The 22,813-nt window shown below is 46.3% G+C and overlaps 1 protein-coding gene across 6 annotated transcripts in view; it reads left to right on the plus strand.

The window, feature by feature from the left end:
- LOC140425349 (ubiquitin thioesterase otulin-like) overlaps positions 1 to 22,813 on the plus strand; it is a 164,185-nt gene that overhangs the window by 66,139 nt on the left and 75,233 nt on the right. For 3 of the 6 annotated variants that reach the window (XM_072509524.1, XM_072509520.1, XM_072509521.1), the window contains exon 3: positions 18,518 to 18,718. The exons of 2 other annotated variants lie outside the window; for them this stretch is intronic. In XM_072509524.1, coding sequence (XP_072365625.1) covers positions 18,518 to 18,718 — 201 coding nt within the window. The remainder of the gene's footprint in view (positions 1 to 18,517; positions 18,719 to 22,813) is intronic. One more of the 6 variants, XM_072509523.1, reaches the window with a different exon arrangement.

Below are 22,813 nucleotides of genomic sequence, written 5' to 3' on the forward strand. Positions count from 1 at the left end.
CCGTCTGGTTTAGGTACCATCACTATGGGTGAGCTCCATTGGCCGCAACCCATTTCAATTATGCCATTTGTAAGCATACTCTCAATCTCTTTGTTAACCTGTGCCAATTTTAAAGGATTAAATCTATATGGATGTTGTTTGATAGGAACAGCATTTTCCACATCTACATCATGTATAGCCATTTTAGTACTTCCCAATTTATCTCTACAAACCTGCCCATGTGATATCAATAACGCTTTCAGGTCAGTTCGTTTTTCCTCTGGAAGGTAACTTAACAATTCATCCCAACTTTTAAGAACATCCTCATTTTCCAATTTAATTTGAGGTATATCAAATTCACAGTCATTTCGATTTGGTTTGTCACTTTGAGTCAGAATCATTAAATGCTCCTTTTTCTCTCCTTCCCTTTCAAAGTACCTTTTAAGCATATTCACATGACACACTCGGTGAGTCTTCTTTCTATCTGGTGTTTTTACCACATAATTCACCTCACTTAATTTCCTTTCAATCTGATAAGGTCCACAAAACCTAGCTTTTAAAGGCTCCCCTACCACTGGTAACACTAAAACTTTATCTCCACTGGCAAAACTACGAACTTTGGATTTCTTGTCCGCTACCCGTTTCATCACATTTTGTGCAACTTTCAAATGTTGTCTAGCCAATTCACCTGCTTTATTTAATCGTTCCCTAAAATTTGGCATGTAATCCAATAGTGTAATTTCCGATTTCTCACCCACCAAATTTTCTTTAATCAATTTAAGTGGTCCTCTTACCTCATGACCAAAAATTAGTTCAAAAGGACTAAATTTGGTTGACTCGTCAGGTGCATCCCTAATTGCAAACAGTACGAATGATATTCCTTTATCCCAATCCTCTGAATAATCTTGACAATAAGCCCTCAACATTGTCTTTAATGTCACCTTACTAACGCTCCCTGCGATTCTGGATGGTACGCAGTTGATTTAAATTGTTTTATTCCTAAGCTATCCATAACTTCTTTGAATAACTTTGAGGTAAAATTTGATCCTTGATCCGATTGAATTTCTGTGGGTAGTCCATATCTAGTAAAGAATTCAAGTAACTCCTCCACAGTCTTTTTAGCTGTATTATTACGTACTGGAATGGCCTCTGGAAACCAAGTAGACACATCCATTATAGTCAAAAGATATTGATTCCCACTTTTTGTTTTGGGAAGCGGTCCTACACAATCAATTAGGACCCTTGTGAAAGGTTCCTCAAATTCTGGAATGGTTATTAAGGGCGCTGGTTTTATCACTGCTTGAGGTTTCCCTATCACTTGACACGTGTGACATGATTGACAAAATTTAACTACATCTTTATGTAGTCCAGGCTAATAAAAATGTTTCTGGATTTTAGCTTGAGTTTTCCTTATCCCCAAATGACCTCCCACTGGTACCTCGTGCCACTCGCAACACCTCCTTTCTATACCCTACCGGCAATACTACTTGATGAACTTCTGCCCACTTTTCATCCGCCTGCATATGTACAGGTCTCCATTTTCTCATCAAGGCATCACTTTTACGGTAATAACACTCTGGTATACGCTCAGATTCCTCTTCCATATATGCTTTCTGATACATCCGTTTTATTTCTACATCTTTCTGTTGTAACTCCGCCAATTTTCCTGAACTAAAAATATCCGCCTCATCCTCCACCTGTTTTTGTTGTTTTTCAACCACCTGATCAAAAATCGTTTCTGACAATTGCACTTCAACTTCATTTTCACTCTTTGCTTTCTCCTCTTGTCTTAACCTGTGACTTTGCGACCTTGTTACTACACAATCTGGAAAAATCCCAGGATATTCGTCCTTAAACCCTTCAGTTGTCTGAGTGAGGCATCACTCCCACCTCCGATCCAGCTATATCATTACCCAAGATAAACTGTATTCCTGGACAAGATAGTTTCTCTACTGCACCTACTACCACTTGTTGCTAACTTTTCGGTTGGTTCAATTGCTCTGTTTTATTACCATTGCTCTCGAGTCGCCAGGTATCTTTATGATACCGCCACGAGGTTCAAGTCCAAGTAATGATCAATAACTCAATACACCGATTAGTAAGATTCAAATCAAAGCACATTTATTATACACAGTAATCGCTACTCATGCACAAATTCTACGTCCATGCTACTTCTATAACTAACAGGCTTATACTTAACTTCGAACTGGCCCACCAGGTCAGGGGAACAAATGGCCTTTCGTTCGGGTTCTGAGTCTGCGGGATTCGAAGTTGGTACGGATTGGTAGCTAGGAGCGCCTATCTCATAGCGAGCGTTAACTTGAGACTTACTTCTTTTGGCGGTCACTGCACCGGTCACGGTCAAGGTTGGTTCGCGTTGCTGGGTGACCCGGGCAGGAAGAAGAGAGCGAGTTGAACTTGGGGGCTTAACTTCATAGTCCCCAGGGGCTTCCCGCCTTTCGGGGCGGACCCTGTACCTGGTTCCAGGTGATTGGACTTTGTTCCAATCGCTTGGTTCGATTTCTCCAATACTGGAGCGGTTCCCTGATCGATGGGCGGGCGGTCTTGAGATGTTCGTTAACCTCTTTTGTGTTGGCTCCTGATGGCGCCGGGGAGTCTAGCTTAGTTCTGTGTGTCCCAAATGTTGCTATTGTTCCCGGGGATTGCTCATTAGTATGTAGATGGCTGCTACATTATTATGCTGATGGTCGCGGGTATCGATGCTGTCTGGGCTTTTGCAGGGTTAAATACACAGCAAACCTGCACTTGCTGGTTTCTGCCTGTGTTGGCTGAATTTCCCTTCAGCCTTTGCCGTTCGCCATTTTAAATCGGGAGTTGGCCAATTTAGGTGGCTACACTCTCCTTGTGATCCTAACGCGAAGCGTGAAGGATCACATAACTTTCATTCCCTGACCCGCGAGCACTTCTTTCATGGCCTCTACACTGACCATAACGATGCAAAAAAATGTTTTAACTGACAATTCTAAGGGGCACTATGTCAAACAGGGACATGCATTACAAAACAAGAAAATGGGAACCTCTAACTATCCTTAATACACTACACTCACTTAAACATTTCATCACTCTAACTTCCTCAGCCATACAAACAAAATTATAGCAGTTTATACACATTTTTCCTGGCTTGGCAGTCAGGCTCAGGATCGTGCAATTGCTCATGAATATTTCTTTATTTACAACAAAAACGCAAACGAATGCTCTTTATTATAGATCGTGGGGGTCGGGGGTCTGGTCGTATCCGAAAATAGGGGATCTGATCCTACATACCGGGGTGCGAGCGCAGTAGGCTCTCCTTCTCCATTTTCTCAGACACATAATCTGAACGATGCAGCAGAGTATCACCAATACCAATAGGGATTCTATCAAGTAGGACAAGGAATGCCAGGTTATAAACCTGTCACACCAAGATGGTGTGGTGTCGCTGGTGACTGGGCTCTGGGTACTGTGGGGTCCCAAGCCGTTTCTCCACTGCCTGAGCAACCGACAAGAACGGGCAAGAAATGTAGTCATTGTGGGGGGTTGCCGTATTGGTTCTACCTTCGAACCAGAAGGGCAGTTATGAACTGGCGTCTGGGACATTTACAAGTCTCTGCGGACTAACTAGTTCCTCTGAACTAGCGTCTGGCCAAACTAGTTTCTCTGACTGCCAGTGGGCGTCAGAGGGGTGGGGCCGTGGAAAAAAGAAAATTCCGGTCTGACATACAACATTTAACAAACACTACAAACAACATAAAACATGCTGCAGGTTCCATCAGAAAGAACACCGTATTCTCCCAAGCGGTTCCTTTTAAAACATCATCTGGACACCTCAGTTATCGGTTGCGAACAGGGTCGCAAAGGGGTTCTCGTTTTGGGAGTCAGACTCAAGGTCGTCATCTTCTCCCGGATGCCAAACTCGTGAATGTATCAGGGCCGCTTGGTATGATTTCGGATCGCTCTCGTCATTCCGGACGAGTCTGAACGAATTGTCTCTGTGCCAATAGGTGGTGTCTAGTTGTGTGGGGACGGAATCGGGTTCGTCATGGTAGGTCGGTGGTGGGGTTTGTTTAGGAAAGTGATCATGAAGGGATCACTTGAATCATGGTCCGATTCGCTGGGTGTGGGTCCTGTTGCATGGGGATAGTAGGGAGGCATGCTGTGGCTATCGTCCGAGTCACAGTCGCTGTCTCTGCTGCTGCAGTCTGTGGGCGTTCCGGGGCGGAGTGTATATTTCGGGGGTGGAGCCGAGGTTGAGTCCGTGGCTGGGCTGGACGTGTTGGGGTATGGTAGGGTTACGTTGGCTGTGGGCGGGGTGTAGTGTGCTGCGTCGAGCATGATGTGTGCATGGTTAGACTGTGTTCTATATGCCTTCAGCTGGTTGATATGGAACCACGCAGTCTTTCCGTTGGGATACTTTATCTTGTGGACGGAAGGGCTTACTTTGTCCGTAATGGAGTACGGACCCGAGTACTTTGGTGACAGGAATGTGCTGGGGTTGTATACGGAGAGCATGACTTGCTGTCCTACACTGAACTCAGTCGCATGCACTGTCTTGTCGAAACAGGCCTTGCTCTGTTTCTTTCTTGTGCCCAATTTCACTGTGGCTGCTAGCTGAGCCATTTTAACATTATCCACTAATTGTTTGACTGCGTTCTCGTGTGTGAGGGCCGTCACTTCGGGGCTGGTCAAGTCTAAACCTAATAAAAATTCTGTGCCTTTCATGGGGCATCCGGTCATGAGAGTGTGTGGGGTGTAACCTGTAGAAGCTGAAACTGTATTTCGCAAAAACATAATCGCAAAAGGGAGGACTGAGTCCCAAGTGGTGTTGTTTTGCTGGACCATTTTTCTGAGGGTGGATTTTAGGGTCCGATTCATGCGCTCCACCATACCACTCGACTGTGGGTGGTATGCAATGTGGAATTTTTGGGTAATGCCAAATATCGTGAGGACGTTCTTCATGACACGTCCCGTAAAATGGGAACCTTGGTCGGATTCATTTCATTTTCATTTCATTTCATTTCAATGCTGCGGCGGAGTCCCCATCTTGTAAAGATGTGGTGGGTCAAAATCTTGGCTGTGGTCTTTGCCGTGTTAGTCCTGGATGGGAATGCTTCCACCCATTTTGTAAACTTGTCTATCATCACGAGTACATATTTATAACCATTCCTGCAAGGGGGCAATGGTCCTATAAAATCCATCTGGAGGTTAGTCCAGGGGCCATTAACGGGTCGGGTGTGACTAAGCTCAGCCTTTTTGGCATATCTGTCCGGATTATTCTGGGCGCAGATAAGACAATTCTCGATGTAGTGATTTACATCGTCCTTTAAATTCGGCCACCAGCAAAGCTGCCTGAGGTGGGCTGTAGTGGGATCGATTTCCTGATGTCCATGACCGTCATGGAACAAACAAATCATTTGATTCCTATCCTGTTCAGGAACCACATAAAGGGTGTCTTTTAACACCACACCGTCATGTGTGGTCAGAGCATTCTTAAACCTCTCGTAGGGTGCTGGATAGTTTCCTTTTAAAATCTCCCGGAGATTGCTGTCCTGCTTCTGGGCCTGCACTAAATCCTCGATCTTAGTCTGCGAGACCTGAACTGCATTCCCTGGTGCGCTTTTGGGGGGTGTCCAAAAATATCCATGCCTGGAACCTGCTTTAGCCAGTGTGTCGGCTTTCACATTTCCAGGCGGGGAGGAACGATGGTGACTTCGAACTTTTACTATTCCAAAAGTCCTGTCCTGTGCTCTCTCTAAAATGTGACGGAGCAATGGGGCTGAGGGGAGGGGTTTTCCGTCTGCGGAAACAAATCCTCTTGCTTTCCGCAGGGGTAGGAATTCCGTAAGGCTGTTGCAGACATAGAGGCTGTCCAAGTATATGTCTGCTGGGCTGGGGAAGGAATCTGGGTGTTCCACTATATGCGCGATGGCCGCAAGTTCTGCTTGCGCGCCTAAGTGTCCTGGAAGTTTTATTGCTATTTCTTCTAGGGCACGTCCCTGCGCGTCCTCGACATAAATACCGCATCCTGTTATACGCTTCCCTTCCAATACTGTGGAAGATCCATCCACATATATCTTGATGGGTTCGCACGTGTCTATGTGCTGTGGGCTCTGGGTTGAACTGCCTATCTTTCTGGGGGGTGTTTTCGCAATAAAGGGGCCTGTGTTGTGGTGTGGAGAGAGAATTTCACATTCATGGGGGGTTCCGGGGTACTGTAGGTTGTCGGCTAAAAAAGGTGTGGGTCTTTGTCCGTTTAACAGTGATGTCCCGTCCCTGCAAGAGAAGGGTCCATCTGGCTGCTCTTATTTGACTGACTGTACCGTCCTTGAGTCGTCCGTCCAGTAAAAGTTAGGTGGGGGTGTGTTCTGTGAGGATTGTGATGGGGTTCTGTCCAGTAATGTACGAAAAATACTGAACTGCCCAAAATACTGCGAGCAGGTGCCTCTCACAGGCTGAAAGTCCCTGCTCCACAGCACCTAAAATTCTGGAGGCATAAGCTACGGGCCTTAACTGTTCGTGCCGTTCCTGGAGGAGCACGGCCGAAAGGGTGCGGTCTATGGTTGCTACCTCTATAGCTTAAGGGGAAAGCGGGTCTGGAACTTGTCGTGCCAGACCCTATGAGTGCCTGTTTTAAAGAGTCCACAGCATCCGTATGCTGCGGAAGCCATTCCCAGGGGGCTCCTTTCTTTAGGAGGTCTGAGAGGGGTGCTGCCTTGCTGGCGAAACCGTCAATGTGGTTTTGGCAGTAGCCAGCCAGTCCTAAAAACGACCGGCGGGCTGAAACGTTCTGGGGAAGGGGCAATCCTTTTATGCTCTATCTCGCGTTTACCGTGCGTGATAATTGTTCCCAAATATATCACCTTATCTTCCAAAATCTGGGCCTTTTTGGGATTAACTTTACAACCAATTGAATGTAAAAGTTCCAGGAGTTCGGACAGAAGCTCGATGTGCTCTTCCTTGGTGTCTGTCTGCAGTAGTTGGTCGTCTACATACTGGACCAGACATTCGGGGCGAGAGAATTTGGCTAAACCATTTGCCAGCTGTCGGTGGAAAATGGAGGGGGAGTTGTGGAATCCTTGTGGCAGGCATGTCCATGTGTACTGCTGATTTTTAAAAGTGAAGGCAAATTTGTACTGGCACGCCTTTGCCAATGGAATGGACCAGAATCCATTACTGACATCCAAAACCGTAAAAATCGGGAATTGAGTCCCTGCTTGAGCATGGTCTCGGGACTTGTGGCTACTGTGGGGGCTGCTGCGGGGGTGATTTTATTGAGTTCCCGGTAATCGATGGTCAGTCGCCATGATCCATCAGGCTTTCTCACTGGCCAAATCGGGGCATTATTAGTGGAGGCTACTGATCTAAGTACGCCCTGCTCTAATAAGCTTTCGATTACTTTTGCGATTTCTCCCTCTGCCTCTTGGGGAAATCCATACTGTTTTGGGGGTCTAGGGTCAGGTCCGTTGATTTGTACGGAGCCAGTCATCCGGCCACAGTTGTGCTTGTGGGTCGCAAATGCTGTCCTGTTCTTTTGCAGAACTGCCCTAACCTACTTGTCCGTGCTCAGCGTGGTCAGGTTGAACCAAAATTCGCCTACTGCGCTAATTTTGTTCGCGTATTCACCTATGTTGAGCGTTGCGGGGGCTCTTGCAGAATTTGCCATTTTCCAGACACACTGGTTGACTGGATCAAATGAAAGATTGTGGGAATTCATGAAGTCTATTCCTAGAATGTGTTCTGCTGTGTGGGGCAGGTCAACTAAAACCACGGGGTGCTTGGTGGTAATGTTGCCGATTTGAATGGATACATGGGCTGTGATGTGTCCCTGCTGTGAGTGGCCTGTAAAGCCACTGAAGCTGATGGTGGCTGTAGTGGGCCACGTGTCCTTTTGAAACAGGGTGGAGGAATTTATTGTGGTGCGGGGCCCTTCTGTGTCCCATAGAAATTCGATGGGCTGTCCCCGAATTTTCGCTGCAACTACCGGTCGTCCGGACCTATCCCAAAGGGTGTCGCAGACCCAACTGGGGGAGCCCGTACACCGTCAGTCCGTTCCGGTCAGGTCCGTCTGATCTGAACGGGCGCTAACACTATGAATCGGCTCTGTCTTCTTCTTACTCAGAGTGCCCGTCTGCTGGGCTCTCTGTGGCTTTCGTGGGGCATTGCACTCTCTTGCAAAGTGTCCCAACTGTCCACAGTTGTAACACTCCTGTGACTTGGGTGTGGGGCTGTTCTTTCCTTCATTCACCCATGCGGGGTTCTGGTGTGTTGTAACTGCCTGTATATCTGCGTCGGCCTGCTTTTCTTCGGGATTTTTAACTGCGGGTTTGTTGTGTACAGACTGCTCCCAGGCGCGGGTCAATCTTTTTATGACCCATTTCTCATTATGAGCCTCCTCTGAGGGATCATAATTCGCGCAAGCTTTTTGTCCTGTTTCTGTGGCATGGGAGATAAGGGTGCGGTTCCATTTGGCCATGTCGTCTGGGGACAAATCCACAGGCGTCCAGCGAACGCTGTGGGGTGCTCGGTTTTCTTTTGCCTGCATTTGTTGAGGCCATCTACGGGGTCACCCCGGTTATACCCGATCGCATCTAGAGCGCGGTATGCATCTCTGCAAGGGTGCCTCCTACATTCTGTGGGTCGGGAAGGGCTGCTACGACCGAAGGGTCTAAACTTAAAACTGTGAACTTTACATGCTCTCGCTCATCCAGGCCGTACATGGTTGCCTGCTGCTTTACTCTGGCAAAGAAATGGTGGGGGTCTGAGGTGGGGAGGAACGGTGTGATTTTCTCGCACGCGTCCTGTAATTGGGTCACTGTTAAGGGGGTGGTGTATAAAAATTCCGCGTCGTCCGATATGGCTGTGCGGTGGGTGGTTACTGGGTTCATTGGAGCCTGAACTATCTGCTCTGTGGGGGGTTGGGGCGCTTTCCTCTTCTGTGGCTTTCCCTGTGCACATGTTCCCTGAACATATCTCTGCGCTGTTTCATTTAATTCTTCCCAATCAAGGCCGTCTTCCTTATCTAATTTTGCTCCAAAGTTTTCCTGGAATCCTTTTTGGACTGAAAGCAGTGATTGCAGCTCTGCAATCTGCTTCCGGCACTTTGCGTGGCCTAATGAGCTTTGTTTTTGCTCTGTGGTGGCAGCATTGAGTGTTCTTAATGCTGCCTTCAGGTCACTACACTGCCTCTGCAATGCTTCTACCTGCTTCTTGGTTTCTTCTCGTACCAGGACTGCACGTTGCGTGTTCTGATAGGCCTTTTCATACTGGGACTGGAAGCTGCTTAAGTGTGCCAGACAAGACTGGTGAGCCCACTTGGCATCATCCAACTCTCCGTCTTTTGCTGCCAACTTCCTCCTTAACTCTAAGTTCTCTCTTTCTACCTCGCTTACATCGACCTTACTCATTCGATGTATGTCTTCCATCTCTTTCCGGAGCGTCCTAACGACCCCTCTGTGCCTCGCAACTGTGCCAAGCAGGACACGATCGCCATCGGCTTGCGAGCTTTCGCTAAGCTCTTTTTGTAAATCTCGCTCAGGGTCTCCCACCAAGTATGTCCTATACTCCCGGGGCCTGATTCCTCATTGTCACAGAATTCACTCCAAAGGGGCCATCCTTTCCCTTTGAGATATTTCCTGATCTCTTCTTCCCAAACGGGACACTGTCCTACTCTACTGGTCCCTTCCCTTTGAGATATTTCCTGATTTCTTCCTCCCAAATGGGACATTGTCCCACTCTACTGCTGCTGGTCGCTGCGACCGCAAATTCCTCTGGGTCCATGAGGCGTTGCATTGCCTGCACTGCCATCTTTCCTATCCGAATGCTGCTCTTCAAATTTGGGACAGAGGTATTAAGGCGGTGCTGTAAATACGGGTACGGCTTTCGCTACGTTCCAAAATACAAACTCCCGACAGTTTTGTCGCAACAAAAAAATCAATCAGTTTTACCTTATCACCCTGTTAGTTAAGCATGCATACACACACTTCCGAATTATGAGGATTGATCAGAACTGCTTGAACGCTTGTGGTTTTCTGTTCCCAATTGGATCTCTAATTCAAATTCTGGGTTCTGCCGGAGTGGTTATGCCACTTCCAGATCGGATCCCACCGGAGTCGCCAAATAATGTTGCTAACTTTTCGGTTGGTTCAATTGCTCTGTTTTATTACCTTTGCTCTCGAGTCGCCAGGTATCTTTATGATACCGCCACGAGGTTCAAGTCCAAGTAATGATCAATAACTCAATACACCGATTAGTAAGATTCAAATCAAAGCACATTTATTATACACAGTAATCGCTACTCATGCACAAATTCTACGTCTAAGCTACCTTTATAACTAACAGGCCTATACTTAATTTCGGATTGGCCCACCAGGTATGGGGAACAAATGGACTTTCGTTCGGGTTCTGAGTCTGCGGGATTCGAAGTTGGTACGGATTGGTAGCTAGGAGCGCCTATCTCGTAGCGAGCGTTGACTTGAGACTTACTTCTTTCGGCGGTCACTGCACCGGTCACGGTCAAGGTTGGTTCGTGTTGCTGGGTGACCCGGGCAGGAAGAAGAGAGCGAGTTGAACTTGGGGGCTTAACCTTATCGTCCCCAGGGGCTTCCCGCCTTTCGGGGCGGACCCTGTACCTGGTTCCAGGTGATTGGACTTCATTCCAATCGCTTAGTTCGATTTCTCCAATACTGGAGCGGTTCCCTGATCGATGGGCGGGCGGTCTTGAGGTGTTCGTTAACCTCTTTTGTGTTGGCTCCTGATGGTGCCGGGGAGTCTGGCTTAGTTTTGTGTGTCCCAAATGTTGCTATTGTTCCCGGGGATTGCTCATTAGTATGTAGGTGGCTGCTACATTATTATGCTGATAGTCGCTGGTATCGATGCTGTCTGGGCTTTTGCAGGGTTAAATACACAGCAAACCTGCACTTGCTGGTTTCTGCCTGTGTTGGCTGAATTTCCCTTCAGCCTTTGCCGTTCGCCATTTTAAATTGGGAGTTGGCCAATTTAGGTGGCTACACACTTCACCACTCTTCATTGGACTTTCAAACCTGACCGTATATAATTGGACACTACTCTCACCCTGAATTCCACATATTACCACCTTTTCTGGCAACTTTCTTCCCAAACTACATAATTCCTCATCTCTTACCATTAAAGATTGACTTCTTTACCTGCTCCTCCTGATACACATGAGTAAACTTTATCCACAGAAGTAAATTCTTTAAAGACATCTGGCACCTTCTTATCAATCACCTCTTGATCAAGCTGTACAATCTTTTGCCCCTCCTTCACTTCACTTGGTCTTTCCTTTACCACTTTAACAAACCCCACTGTCTTATCCTGTTTTACCACATCAGCCTTCCAAGTGCTTTTCTTCAATCACCATTGCTTTACATGGCCTAGTTTATTACAGTGAAAACATTTGAAAGTTTTCATTTCTTTTCCACCGTCCTGGATTTACTTTTTAGTCTGAGGTACACTCTCCTTATTATCTCCCATCAGATCACCTTTACCTTTACCACTTGAGTATTTCTCATGTCCCAGTTTCTATCCCTCACAGGCTGAAACTGATGTTGGAAACCAAGCTTTGATTTATGAACTAATTCATAATCATCTGCCATTTCTGCTGCTAATGTCAAAGTTTTAACCATCTGCTCTTCCACATGAGTTCTCACTGCATCAGGAATTGAACTTTTAAACTCCTCCAAAAGTATAATCTTTCTGAGAGCTTCATACGTTTAGTCTATTTTCAAAGCCCTTATTTACCTTTCAAAATTACTCTATTTGATCCTTTCAAACTCCATGTATGTTTGACCAGGTTCTTTCCTTAAATTTCTAAACCTTTGTCTGTCGGCTTCAGGCACTGGTTCATATGCACCAACGATGGATTTTTTTCACCTCCTCATACGACTCCGATACCTCCTCTGATAGTGATGCAAACACTTCACTAGCCCTACCTATCAGCTTTGTTTGAATCTGTAATACCCACATGTCCTGTGGCCATTTCATTTGTTTAGCTACCTTCTCAAATGAAATGAAAAAGGCTTCTACCTCCTTCTCATCAAACCTTGGCAATGCTTGGACATATTTAAATAGATCCCCACCAAGCCTTCGACTGTGACGCTCTTTCTCACTATCCTCATCACCTATCATCCAACTGTATGTTTCCCTTTACGCCTGCCAATTTTAACTGACTGTCATGTTTCATGGCCATTTTCTGAAGTTCAAACTCACTCTCTCTATCTTTTTCCCTGATCTGTATCTCCCTTCCTTTCTCTTTCTTTTTCCTCTATCTCTTTCGTATTCAAGCTGCTTTAATTCTTTCTCATGTTCCATTTGTTTAATTTGTGACTGAATTTTTGCCATTTCCAATGAGTCAAATTGTATCTCAGGCAACTTTAAATGCTTAGCCACTGCCATAATTCCCTCATCTTTTTGCATTCTGTCAGGTAATGTTAACTATGTTTTTGCCAAATCTAACAGTCTGCTTTTAGTCTCTGTCCGTAAGGTACTGCGTGTGACCGTCTCCACCCCCAAAAACCTCTGAGCCTCTGAAAGCCATTGTCCACAACACACTCCCTACTTAAACTAGAATACCACACCTGAAAAGCAACCACAATATGCACACCCCTCACTGTCTTTAAGTTCACTAAGCCAATCCAATAGATAGACTTTTATCCCGGACGAGCCCCCAATTTGTTATGGGCCATGGTTTAGAGAATCCCAAAGTGTATCATGGAGTTCACCTGACCCACAACTTTTAATAGATTGTGGTATGGGGAGCACACGGCCCACTCTACAATTGTGGCTTAGCAGAAATGGAAAAGTATTTTTTAAAGCAAAACAATGTTTATTCTATGAACTCAAGTTAACCTTTTTGAAACATACAGTGAACACCATAGCAACCATTAATTCAAATACAACCCCCAAAGAATACAACACTAAGTAATCTTTATGCTGTCCTTTTTACATCCATAAGACTTGAAAAAGAAATTTTAACAGAAGCACATCAGGTTAAAGTCACTACTGAGAGCAGTTAGTAGTTTTAAATCACCAAAGGATCGATTTACAGTTTTTAGATTACAGAGAGAGAGACTAATACACCTTCTGGCTGTGACTGCAGCTGTCCAACTTTGAAAACGAAACTAAATCACACCCTGCAGCAAACAGCCTAAAACATAAGTAAGAACCTGACAGACAGCCTAGCTACACCCACACTCTGACATCACTGCAGTAATAAACACCCATTTCTTAAAGACTCTCACTACAGATATTTATATACACAACCATTTATAAACACCCATTTCTTAAAGGTACTCTCACATTTCAAGAGGCAAACAATATTCATTTTGCACAGTCATGATGGAATCCATTTTAAATGGTTTCTGATTGAGCTTTTTAAATCAATTATTAATTCAACTTATTAATTAACCCTCTTTTACCTAAAAGAAATAGCTAGTTTCCATCTGTTCCATGAATGTTCCAGGCTCCCTAGCCGTGCCTGTCTTTTTCCTCGTTCTGGGGTTTGATCGGTTGGTCAGCGGGTCTTGCATGCAGTTGAAGTCGCCCCCTCCCCTAATAAGTTGGTGTGTGTCGATGTTGAGGATTTCTGCCATGGTCTTCTGTATAAAATCTGTGTTGTCCTAGTTAGGCGGGTACACTTTTACCAGTATCACCGGTGTCCCGTCGAGGACACCGCTGACCATGACGTACCGTCCCCCTTGGTCCGTAACCGTCCTCTTACTAATCAGTATGGCTACTCCCCTAGCACTCATACCACAGCGTGAATGGCACATCTGCCCCACCCAATCCTTTCTTATCAGCAGTCTGCCCTTTTCACTCCGATGTGTCTCCTGTCGGGAGATTACGTCAGTTTCTTAAGTGAGCAAAGACTCTGGCTCTTTTCACCGGACCGTTAAGCCCGCTTACATTCCAGGTGACTATCCTGGTTGGGGGTGGGTGTTTTTGTCCCCCTGTTCCTGCGTTACCACCTTACCTGGTGGATGAGCCCCTGCACTCTGAGGTTTCCCCTTTATTAGGGAGCCGTCCAAAATGGCCACGGTCACCGTTCTCACCACGAGGTCCGGTCCCTGCGCTACGGGGTTTCCTTTTGTCCAGGGGGTACCCAACGTAGCGGCCAACTATGTGTACGCCACGTGGGTGCGCCCCTGCACTCTGGGGTATCTCTTTGTTTAGGGACCCTCCAAAGTGGCTGCTTGCTTCCTTGTTTCCTCGGCCTGCACCTTGCCAGTCCAAGCCAATCCAGTTGCCAATTCTTTTCTCCCCGTTCAGTTCCTTGTATGCTCTGTGCTCCTCCTCCTCCTCCTCCTCTTTCCCCCCCCCCCCACCCCCCACTTCCCCCCCCTGTGTTCCCTCTCCCTGCTGCTGTGTCGTCGTCCCCTCACGCCAGCAGGTGCTCCCTCTCCTCCGAGAGGTGTGCCACAGCCCCCGTTAATGCCTGTCTTCCCATGCTAGTCCTCCCTGCTAGTACTGTGGGCCCTGTCCCGGGGCTGATCTAGCCCTTTGCCTGTATTCTCTGACTGCCTGTTTTTCCTCTCCGCTCCTCCCTCGCTTTCCCTGTCCTTGCTCTCTCCTGTACCCGGTCTTTTTGTTCGGAACGAGGCAGTGCAATCCCGCTCAAACACATAGTCAAGACTCTGGTTCTGTCTCTTTTCAGCGATCCTTCCCAGACATGCTTTCATCGCTGCCAGGCTTGTTCTCTGTCCAGGCCGTTACTCCACACAAAATCATTTGCTTCTGACCGGGTATTGAAATAATGTTCTTTGCTCTGGTACGTGACCCAGTCTGGCTGGGAATAACATGCCAAATCGCACCCTGCTTTTTTTAGAGCGCTGATTTTGCCTTGTTGAACTTGGCCCTTTTCTTTTCCAGGTCTGCCTCAATGTCTTGGTAGACCTCCCGGATTCTGTGTCCTTCCAACGAGCTCCCCTTCGTTTGCTTGGCCCACCGCAGGATCCTTTCCCGGATCTTCGTATCGGTGCAGCTTTGCTATTATCACTCTTGGCTGTTTCCCTGCTTTGGACTTCAATCTGAGCGACATGTGTGCCCTGTCGAGTTCTGGGGGATTGTGGAAACTGCCTCTCCTGACTAGGTTGCCGAGCGTTTGGCAATCTAGCCCTCCGGTTCCCTGCTCTCGATGCCTTCCGGCAGGCGCACAATCCGAATGTACTGTCGCCGGGACCTGTCTGGTCCTTGACCTTCCTCTTCAGACTCCCCTCGACCACCACCAACCTTTTCACCTCTGCCTCCAGAGCCACAATCCTGTCATTCTGTTCCGTCGAGGCCCTCTCGACATCCTGGATTGTGTTTCTGCACCTCCTCTTTCTTTCACAGACCATCGATCAGGCATTGGAGGGCGACTATCACCTCCATCACCACAACATTCACTGCCACCTGGATCTTGGTTTTAACTGCCTCCTTCATGGCGGCCAGCTCCTTTTTTAGGGAGATCCTCCACCCGTCCCCTGGTGGGGAGGAGGGTGCTGGTGTGGGTGTCCGGGTCGCCGATCTTCCCTGCTCTTGGCCGGCCAGTGCTTCCACCTCGCCTCGTAGGTCCACCGGCCCGTCCCCCGCTGCTCATGGCCCTTCCTGCCACTTCTAACCTCGTCGGCCCCTCGAGTTTCCGTTCGCCGGCATCTTCTTCTCCGTTGTCTCTTTTCTCTGTTGGGGCTTATTCCCGTCGTTTTTTCAGGCCAAATTCTTCTAAAAGTAACTTTCTTGGTTCTAGTTGGGAGGAGAGCCACCTGATGTGCGTCCACCCAGCACATCACTGTCACCGGAAGTCGCTTCAGAGTCTATTGATGGTATTCTGAGACTATTGCTGGCGATGTCTAGCACGAGGGGACATAGCTTTAAATTGAGGGGAGATAGATATAAGACAGATAGATGTCAGAGGTAGGTTCTTTACTCAGAGAGTAGTAAGGGCGTGGAATGCCCTGCCTGCAACAGTCGTGGACTCGCCAAAACTAAGGGCATTCAAATGGTCATTGGATAGACATATGGACGATAAGGGAATAGTGTAGATGGGCTTTAGAGTGGTTTCACAGGTCGGCGCAACATTGAGGGCCGAAGGGCCTGTACTGCGCTGTTATGTTCTATGTATATATCGGCTGGGATGATTTTGATTGTCTGCTAACATTTGTCTGCTAACTGAGTGGGAGAGCTAAGTGAATCTGGTATTGTGCCACATTGCCCTGACAACAGTCTGTGGTTAAGCCAGTTTATTTACACCCTTTGGTCACAGTTGACCCCAAGAAGAGCTTCCAACCTCATTCATGCCGACTAAGACTGTCTATTTCCACCACAGTAACACTGCATACATGCCCCTGTCTCCGCTTGCCTGCTACTGAAACCCACATTTGATCCTTCTAGACTTGACTGTTCCACAACACTCTTGGCTGGTCTTCCACACTCTCCCCACCGTAAACTTGAGGTCATCCAAAATTCTGGTGCCTATGCCTCAACTTTCAGCGAGTCCCATTTCCTCTGTCACTCCTTTGCTCGCTGACCCACGTTGGAGTTCACTTCCTACACCTTTCCGCCTCACTACCTCACTTTTCTCATTTAAGACACTCCTTAAAACCTACTCCTTTGACAAAGCTTTTGGTCATCTGGTCTAATACCTCCCTTTATGTGGTTTGGTGTCACACTTTACTTTGTAATGTTCCTGTGAAGCACCCTGGGATGTTTCATTATGATAAAGGCACTATAGAAATATAAGTTATAGTTTTTGAAGGTAGCTTTAAAAGTTGAACCTGCACTGTTCTCGATGCTCATATAAGCTGGGTTTGTTACTTCAGTTTAGTGAATCATAGAATTTACAGTGTAGAAGGAGGCCTTTCGGCCCATCGAGTCTGCCCCGGCCCTTGGAAAGAGCACCGTACTTAAGCGCACACCTCCAGCCTATCCCTGCAACCCAGTAACCCCACCTAACCTTTTTGAACACCAAGGGCAATTTTAGCATGGCCAATCCACCTAACCTGCACATCTTTGGACTGTGGGAGGATACCGGAGCACCCGGAGGAAACCCACGCATACACTGGGAGAACGTGCAGACTCCGCACAGACAGAGACCCAAGCTGGGAATCAAATCTGGGACCCTGGAGCTGTGAAGCAACAGTGCCAACCACTGCTATTGTGCCGCCCCAACTAGTGTACTGTCAAAGAATGAGCGAGAAATTAGGTTTCTCACTTGGAAGACATACAATGTATAAAGTGTCTTTATTGGGTTTTAGGAACAAAGTCCTTGTTTTAAGTTGCTTCATTCAGCATTATTTAACTTTAGAGCCACAGATATAATAGGGACAGTATGTCCACTTGGCGTTGGGACTTTTCTCTTTGGCATCATCTCAGGCTAATCCAATGAGCACCATTTTTAAACTACCCCTTTCTCTTCACATGACTTGCTTTCACTGAGACTCTGTCCCACTTGCTACTTCTGTCTCTGACCCTGCCACTCTTGGCTCCTCTTGCTCCCTTGGTTGCTTCCTCCTTCTTGCCAGTGGTTGCAATAGAAAAACCTGATTCGCTTTCAGCTGTTCCACTTAAAAGTTGCACTTTTCAGAAACGTAGCTACAGCTTTGTGAGGGGTTACTATATAGGACATATCATGTTGTTTGACCACAGAAGGCATCACACCTGAACCTTCTCTTGCTAAACATCCACACAGGCATTATTCAGGAGGTGAAATTCAATTTTATGCTCTTCCTTATGGTACACTGGTGAATGCCATCTTATTGGATTCATCCATGAACTAGCAATTCATAGGTGCTCTACATAGACTAAATTATTATGAATGATGAATAATATGAAGTTGTGGCAATCTGCAAAATCTAGCATGCATCCAATTTCTAAAGTTCATTCAAACATCTGCCTCCAATCTTTCAGAAACTTGCTGCAGTATAATAGGTATGGTGACATAAATGCCAAATATATAATCAATTAGTTAATCATAGAATTTACAGTGCAGAAGGAGGCCATTCGGCCCATCGAGTCTGCACCGGCGCTTGGAAGGAGCACCCCACCCAATGTCAACACCTCCACCCTATCCCCATAACCCAGTAACCCCACCCAACACTAAGGGCAATGACCTAAGGGCAATTTATCATGGCCAATCCACCTAACCTGCACATCTTTGGACTGTGGGAGGAAACCGGAACACCCGGAGGAAACCCACGCACACACTGGGAGGATGTGCAGACTCCGCACAGACAGTGACCCAAGCCAGAATCGAACCTGGGACCCTGGAGCCGTGAAGCAATTGTGTTATCCACAATGCTACCGTGCTGCCCACGTTATCCAATGTTTGGATAAGAAGATAATTAATACGGTCATTGGGGTCAGGTGATCATGCAAGAATATGATTTTGAATGTAAATTGCAAGGAGCGTGGAAGTAATTTTTCAAAGCAAATATTATTTTGGCTGTATTTCTTTAAGTTTATCATATTTAATGACTCGAGCACATATACTGTAATTGTTCAGGGAAAGTGGTCTGTGTTAACAACTCTGAGAGTATCTTTTTTAAAAAAGGTTTTCCTCACAGTCTTCAACTGCAATTGGAACAGATTCTGAAAATGAAGAATATGACCCCAAAATACTGCAATTAAAAAGTGATCAAGAACAAATTTGTGCAGTACAAAGAACTTATGTGATTTCAGAACTAAAAACACCATCCATACTCAGAAGAACTGGAGATCATCACTCCAATTCTGAAACACAGGACAATGCAAAGTAAGTTGTCCCGAATTGTATGTTGAGGCCCGTTAGAATGTCTTAGTTACTTGTGTGGGATGTGGGGTAATGATAGAGCAGGGGAACAAAAAAATATTCTTCATCGAGAACAAAAGTGTTTTGGAGAATCTGAAGGTGACCTTTCAAGTGTGTTAACCCAGACTGTAACCATTTGATAATGTATTGAAAGACTGCGGGTAAGTGAAAGTATAATGAAAGAATCAGCTTATCACAAAATCTGGGTCATTATCTCTTGTGGCTGAGAGACGATTTAAGTTCATCGAAGGTGTTTGCTTGTTTACTAAGTTGACATCCTCATGGAAAGTGACCGACCATGCATACCTTAAAGCACTAGTTTGAGATAATGAATATCTATTATTGACCAGTATTTTGAAGATAAATCTGACCAGTAGTTTACCACACAAAATTATGACTATTGTAGCCATGTAAAATGGCTGCGTCCGATTAATCTGGCCAAAACCCAGTTTAAAACGGCTAACCCGAAAGACTGCTGGGAAAAGCAGCCAAGAAGATACAAGCAGGCAGCTGCAGACAGTTTTGCATATTCGGCTCTGGGAAGGTAGCCCAGATCGATACTCAGGGCTATCAACAGCCCATCAACCCAGGTATTCGCAGTTGCATTCAGGACTGTTTGCAGCCAATCTATTCAGACATCCACAGTTAAATCGACTATCCCCGGGAACAATTGCAACATATTAGCAATTGAATACCGGGCCAGACCTGTCGGCGCCTGCAGTGGCCGAAACAAAGACAGGTGAGCGACCAACCCCCGATCGAGGAATCGCCTCACCATTGGACACATCGACTCCAGAGATTGGGGACAGAATCCAATCACTTGGGACTCAGGGTCAAGGGCCGCCCCGGGAGGCGGGAAGCCCCTGGGCCCTATAAAAGTGAGGGTCCAAGTTCAGATCTCTCTCTCTCTCATCTTCGCCTGCTCGAGACCTTCGCAAGACCAGCCACCGGCAGCAGTAAGTTTGAATCCAGCGATCGCTACCCGGTAGAGACACCTAGCCACCGACCTGTAGCAGCCTTTTGAATCCCGCGGGCCAGATTTGATTGGACAAGCCATTCATTTCCCTGACCTGGTGGGCTCTTCCTAAAGTTAAGTATTGGCCAGTAGTGATAGGTTTATTATATAGAAAGTAGTATTAGGGTATTAATATTGCTTGCTGTATATAATAAATGACCGTTGTTTTAATCCTTACTAAGCGGTGTGCTGTGTTATTAATCATAGCCCGAACTTGAACCACGTGGCGGTATCATAAAGATACCTGGCGACTCATGAGCAAAGGTGACGTAAACAGAGCAAATAGACTAAAGCTAAAAAGAGCAACACTATGTCTGCTATGAGGAAGTTGGTCCATTGGTCAGCTTTTGGATCAGGATTTTGGTTTGGATTCAAACACCTCCTTCCTATTACAACATTCAGCTGCTGTCATTCACTGGGTAGTTTGGCTAAGCTCTGGACTGTGGAGACTCACTGAACTGCACCAAAGTTTGTTTCATCTCTACTTTTGTTATTTTGGGAGCCTGCAAGGAGCTGAGAAAATGGGTAGGCGATTGTTTCTATTGCAGGTGTTCTTTTAATAAAGAGAAAACTCCATATGTGCAGTCTGTTTCACTACTCTGGATGGCAGATAGGAATCTTGCACTGAGATTAAGGGTTTGAGATCTTAATTATGAACTTATTTGCAAAGAACAAAGGATCAAACAAAGATCCAGTTTCTTCCTTTTGTTAGATGTGCTCATATTGGCACAGTACATAGATTTTGATATATTTTTTAATAAACATTTTATTGAGGTATTTTTGGTTTTACAACAGCGACAAAATAAACAATATACCTATGTCTATAAACAAAGCCTGCTTCCTCCCTTACAGATCCCACCTTTATTAACCCCCTACTCGAAACTAAACTAAATCACCCCCCCCTTCTGCTGATGATTAATTTTCTGCAAAGAAGTCGACGAACGGTTGCCACCTCCGGGCGAACCTTAACAGTGATCCTCTCAAGGCGAACTTTATTTTCTCCAAACAGAGAAAGCTAGTCATGTCCGATAGCCAGGTCTCTGACTTCAGGGGCTTTGAGTCCCCCAAGCTAATAGTATCTGTCTCCGGGCTACCAGGGAAGCACAGGCCAGAACATCTGCCTCTTTCTGTCAGGAATAAGCAAATGACTAGGGAAAGAGTAGGACCAGTCAAGGACAGGGATGGGAAATTGTGTGTGGAGTCTGAAGAGATAGGCGAGATACTAAATGAATATTTTTCGTCAGTAATCACTCAGGAAAAAGATAATGTTGTGGAGGAGAATGCTGAGCCCCAGGCTAATAGAATAGATGGCATTGAGGTACGTAGGGAAGAGGTGTTGGCAATTCTGGACAGGCTGAAAATAGATAAGTCCCCGGGACCTGATGGGATTTATCCTAGGATTCTCTGGGAGGCCAGGGAAGAGATTGCTGGACCTTTGGCTTTGATTTTTATGTCATCATTGGCTACAGGAATAGTGCCAGAGGACTGGAGGACAGCAAATGTGGTCCCTTTGTTCAAAAAGGGGAGCAGAGACAACCCCGGCAACTATAGACCGGTGAGCCTCACGTCTGTAGTGGGTAAAGTCTTGGAGGGGATTATAAGAGACAAGATTTATAATCATCTAGATAGGAATAATATGATCAGGGATAGTCAGCATGGCTTTGTGAAGGGTAGGTCATGCCTCACAAACCTTATTGAGTTCTTTGAGAAGGTGACTGAACAGGTAGACGAGGGTAGAGCAGTTGATGTGGTGTATATGGATTTCAGCAAAGCGTTTGATAAGGTTCCCCACGGTAGACTATTGCAAAAAATACGGAGGCTTGGGATTGAGGGTGATTTAGAGATGTGGATCAGAAATTGGCTAGCTGAAAGAAGACAGAGGGTGGTGGTTGATGGGAAATGTTCAGAATGGAGTACAGTCACAAGTGGAGTACCACAAGGATCTGTTCTGGGGCCGTTGCTGTTTGTCATTTTTATCAATGACCTAGAGGAAGGCGCAGAAGGGTGGGTGAGTAAATTTGCAGACGATACTAAAGTCGGTGGTGTTGTCGATAGTGTGGAAGGATGTAGCAGGTTACAGAGGGATATAGATAAGCTGCAGAGCTGGGCTGAGAGGTGGCAAATGGAGTTTAATGTAGAGAAGTGTGAGGTGATTCACTTTGGAAGGAATAACAGGAATGCGGAATATTTGGCTAATGGTAAAGTTCTTGAAAGTGTGGATGAGCAGAGGGATCTAGGTGTCCATGTACATAGATCCCTGAAAGTTGCCACCCAGGTTGATAGGGTTGTGAAGAAGGCCTATGGAGTGTTGGCCTTTATTGGTAGAGGGATTGAGTTCCGGAGTCGGGAGGTCATGTTGCAGCTGTACAGAACTCTGGTACGGCCGCATTTGGAGTATTGCGTACAGTTCTGGTCACCGCATTATAGGAAGGACGTGGAGGCTTTGGAGCGGGTGCAGAGGAGATTTACCAGGATGTTGCCTGGTATGGAGGGAAAATCTTATGAGGAAAGGCTGATGGACTTGAGGTTGTTTTCGTTGGAGAGAAGAAGGTTAAGAGGAGACTTAATAGAGGCATACAAAATGATCAGGGGGTTGGATAGGGTGGACAGTGAGAGCCTTCTCCCGCGGATGGATATGGCTGGCACGAGGGGACATAACTTTAAACTGAGGGGTAATAGATATAGGACAGAGGTCAGAGGTAGGTTCTTTACGCAAAGAGTAGTGAGGCCGTGGAATGCCCTACCTGCTACAGTAGTGAACTCGCCAACATTGAGGGCATTTAAAAGTTTATTGGATAAACATATGGATGATAATGGCATAGTGTAGGTTAGATGGCTTTTTTTTCGGTGCAACATCGTGGGCCGAAGGGCCTGTACTGCGCTGTATTGTTCTATGTTCTATGTTCTCCTCCTGGATTCCTGGATCTTCCGACACCCCTAAAATTGCCATCTCCGGACTCTGTGCCACCCTTGTTTTTAACATCGTGGACATGACGTCTGCAAACCCCTGCCAGAATCCCCTGAGCTTTGGGCATGTCCAAAAC

This window comes from Scyliorhinus torazame, chromosome 6 (genome assembly GCF_047496885.1).
Source record: "Scyliorhinus torazame isolate Kashiwa2021f chromosome 6, sScyTor2.1, whole genome shotgun sequence".
NCBI lineage: Eukaryota > Metazoa > Chordata > Chondrichthyes > Carcharhiniformes > Scyliorhinidae > Scyliorhinus > Scyliorhinus torazame.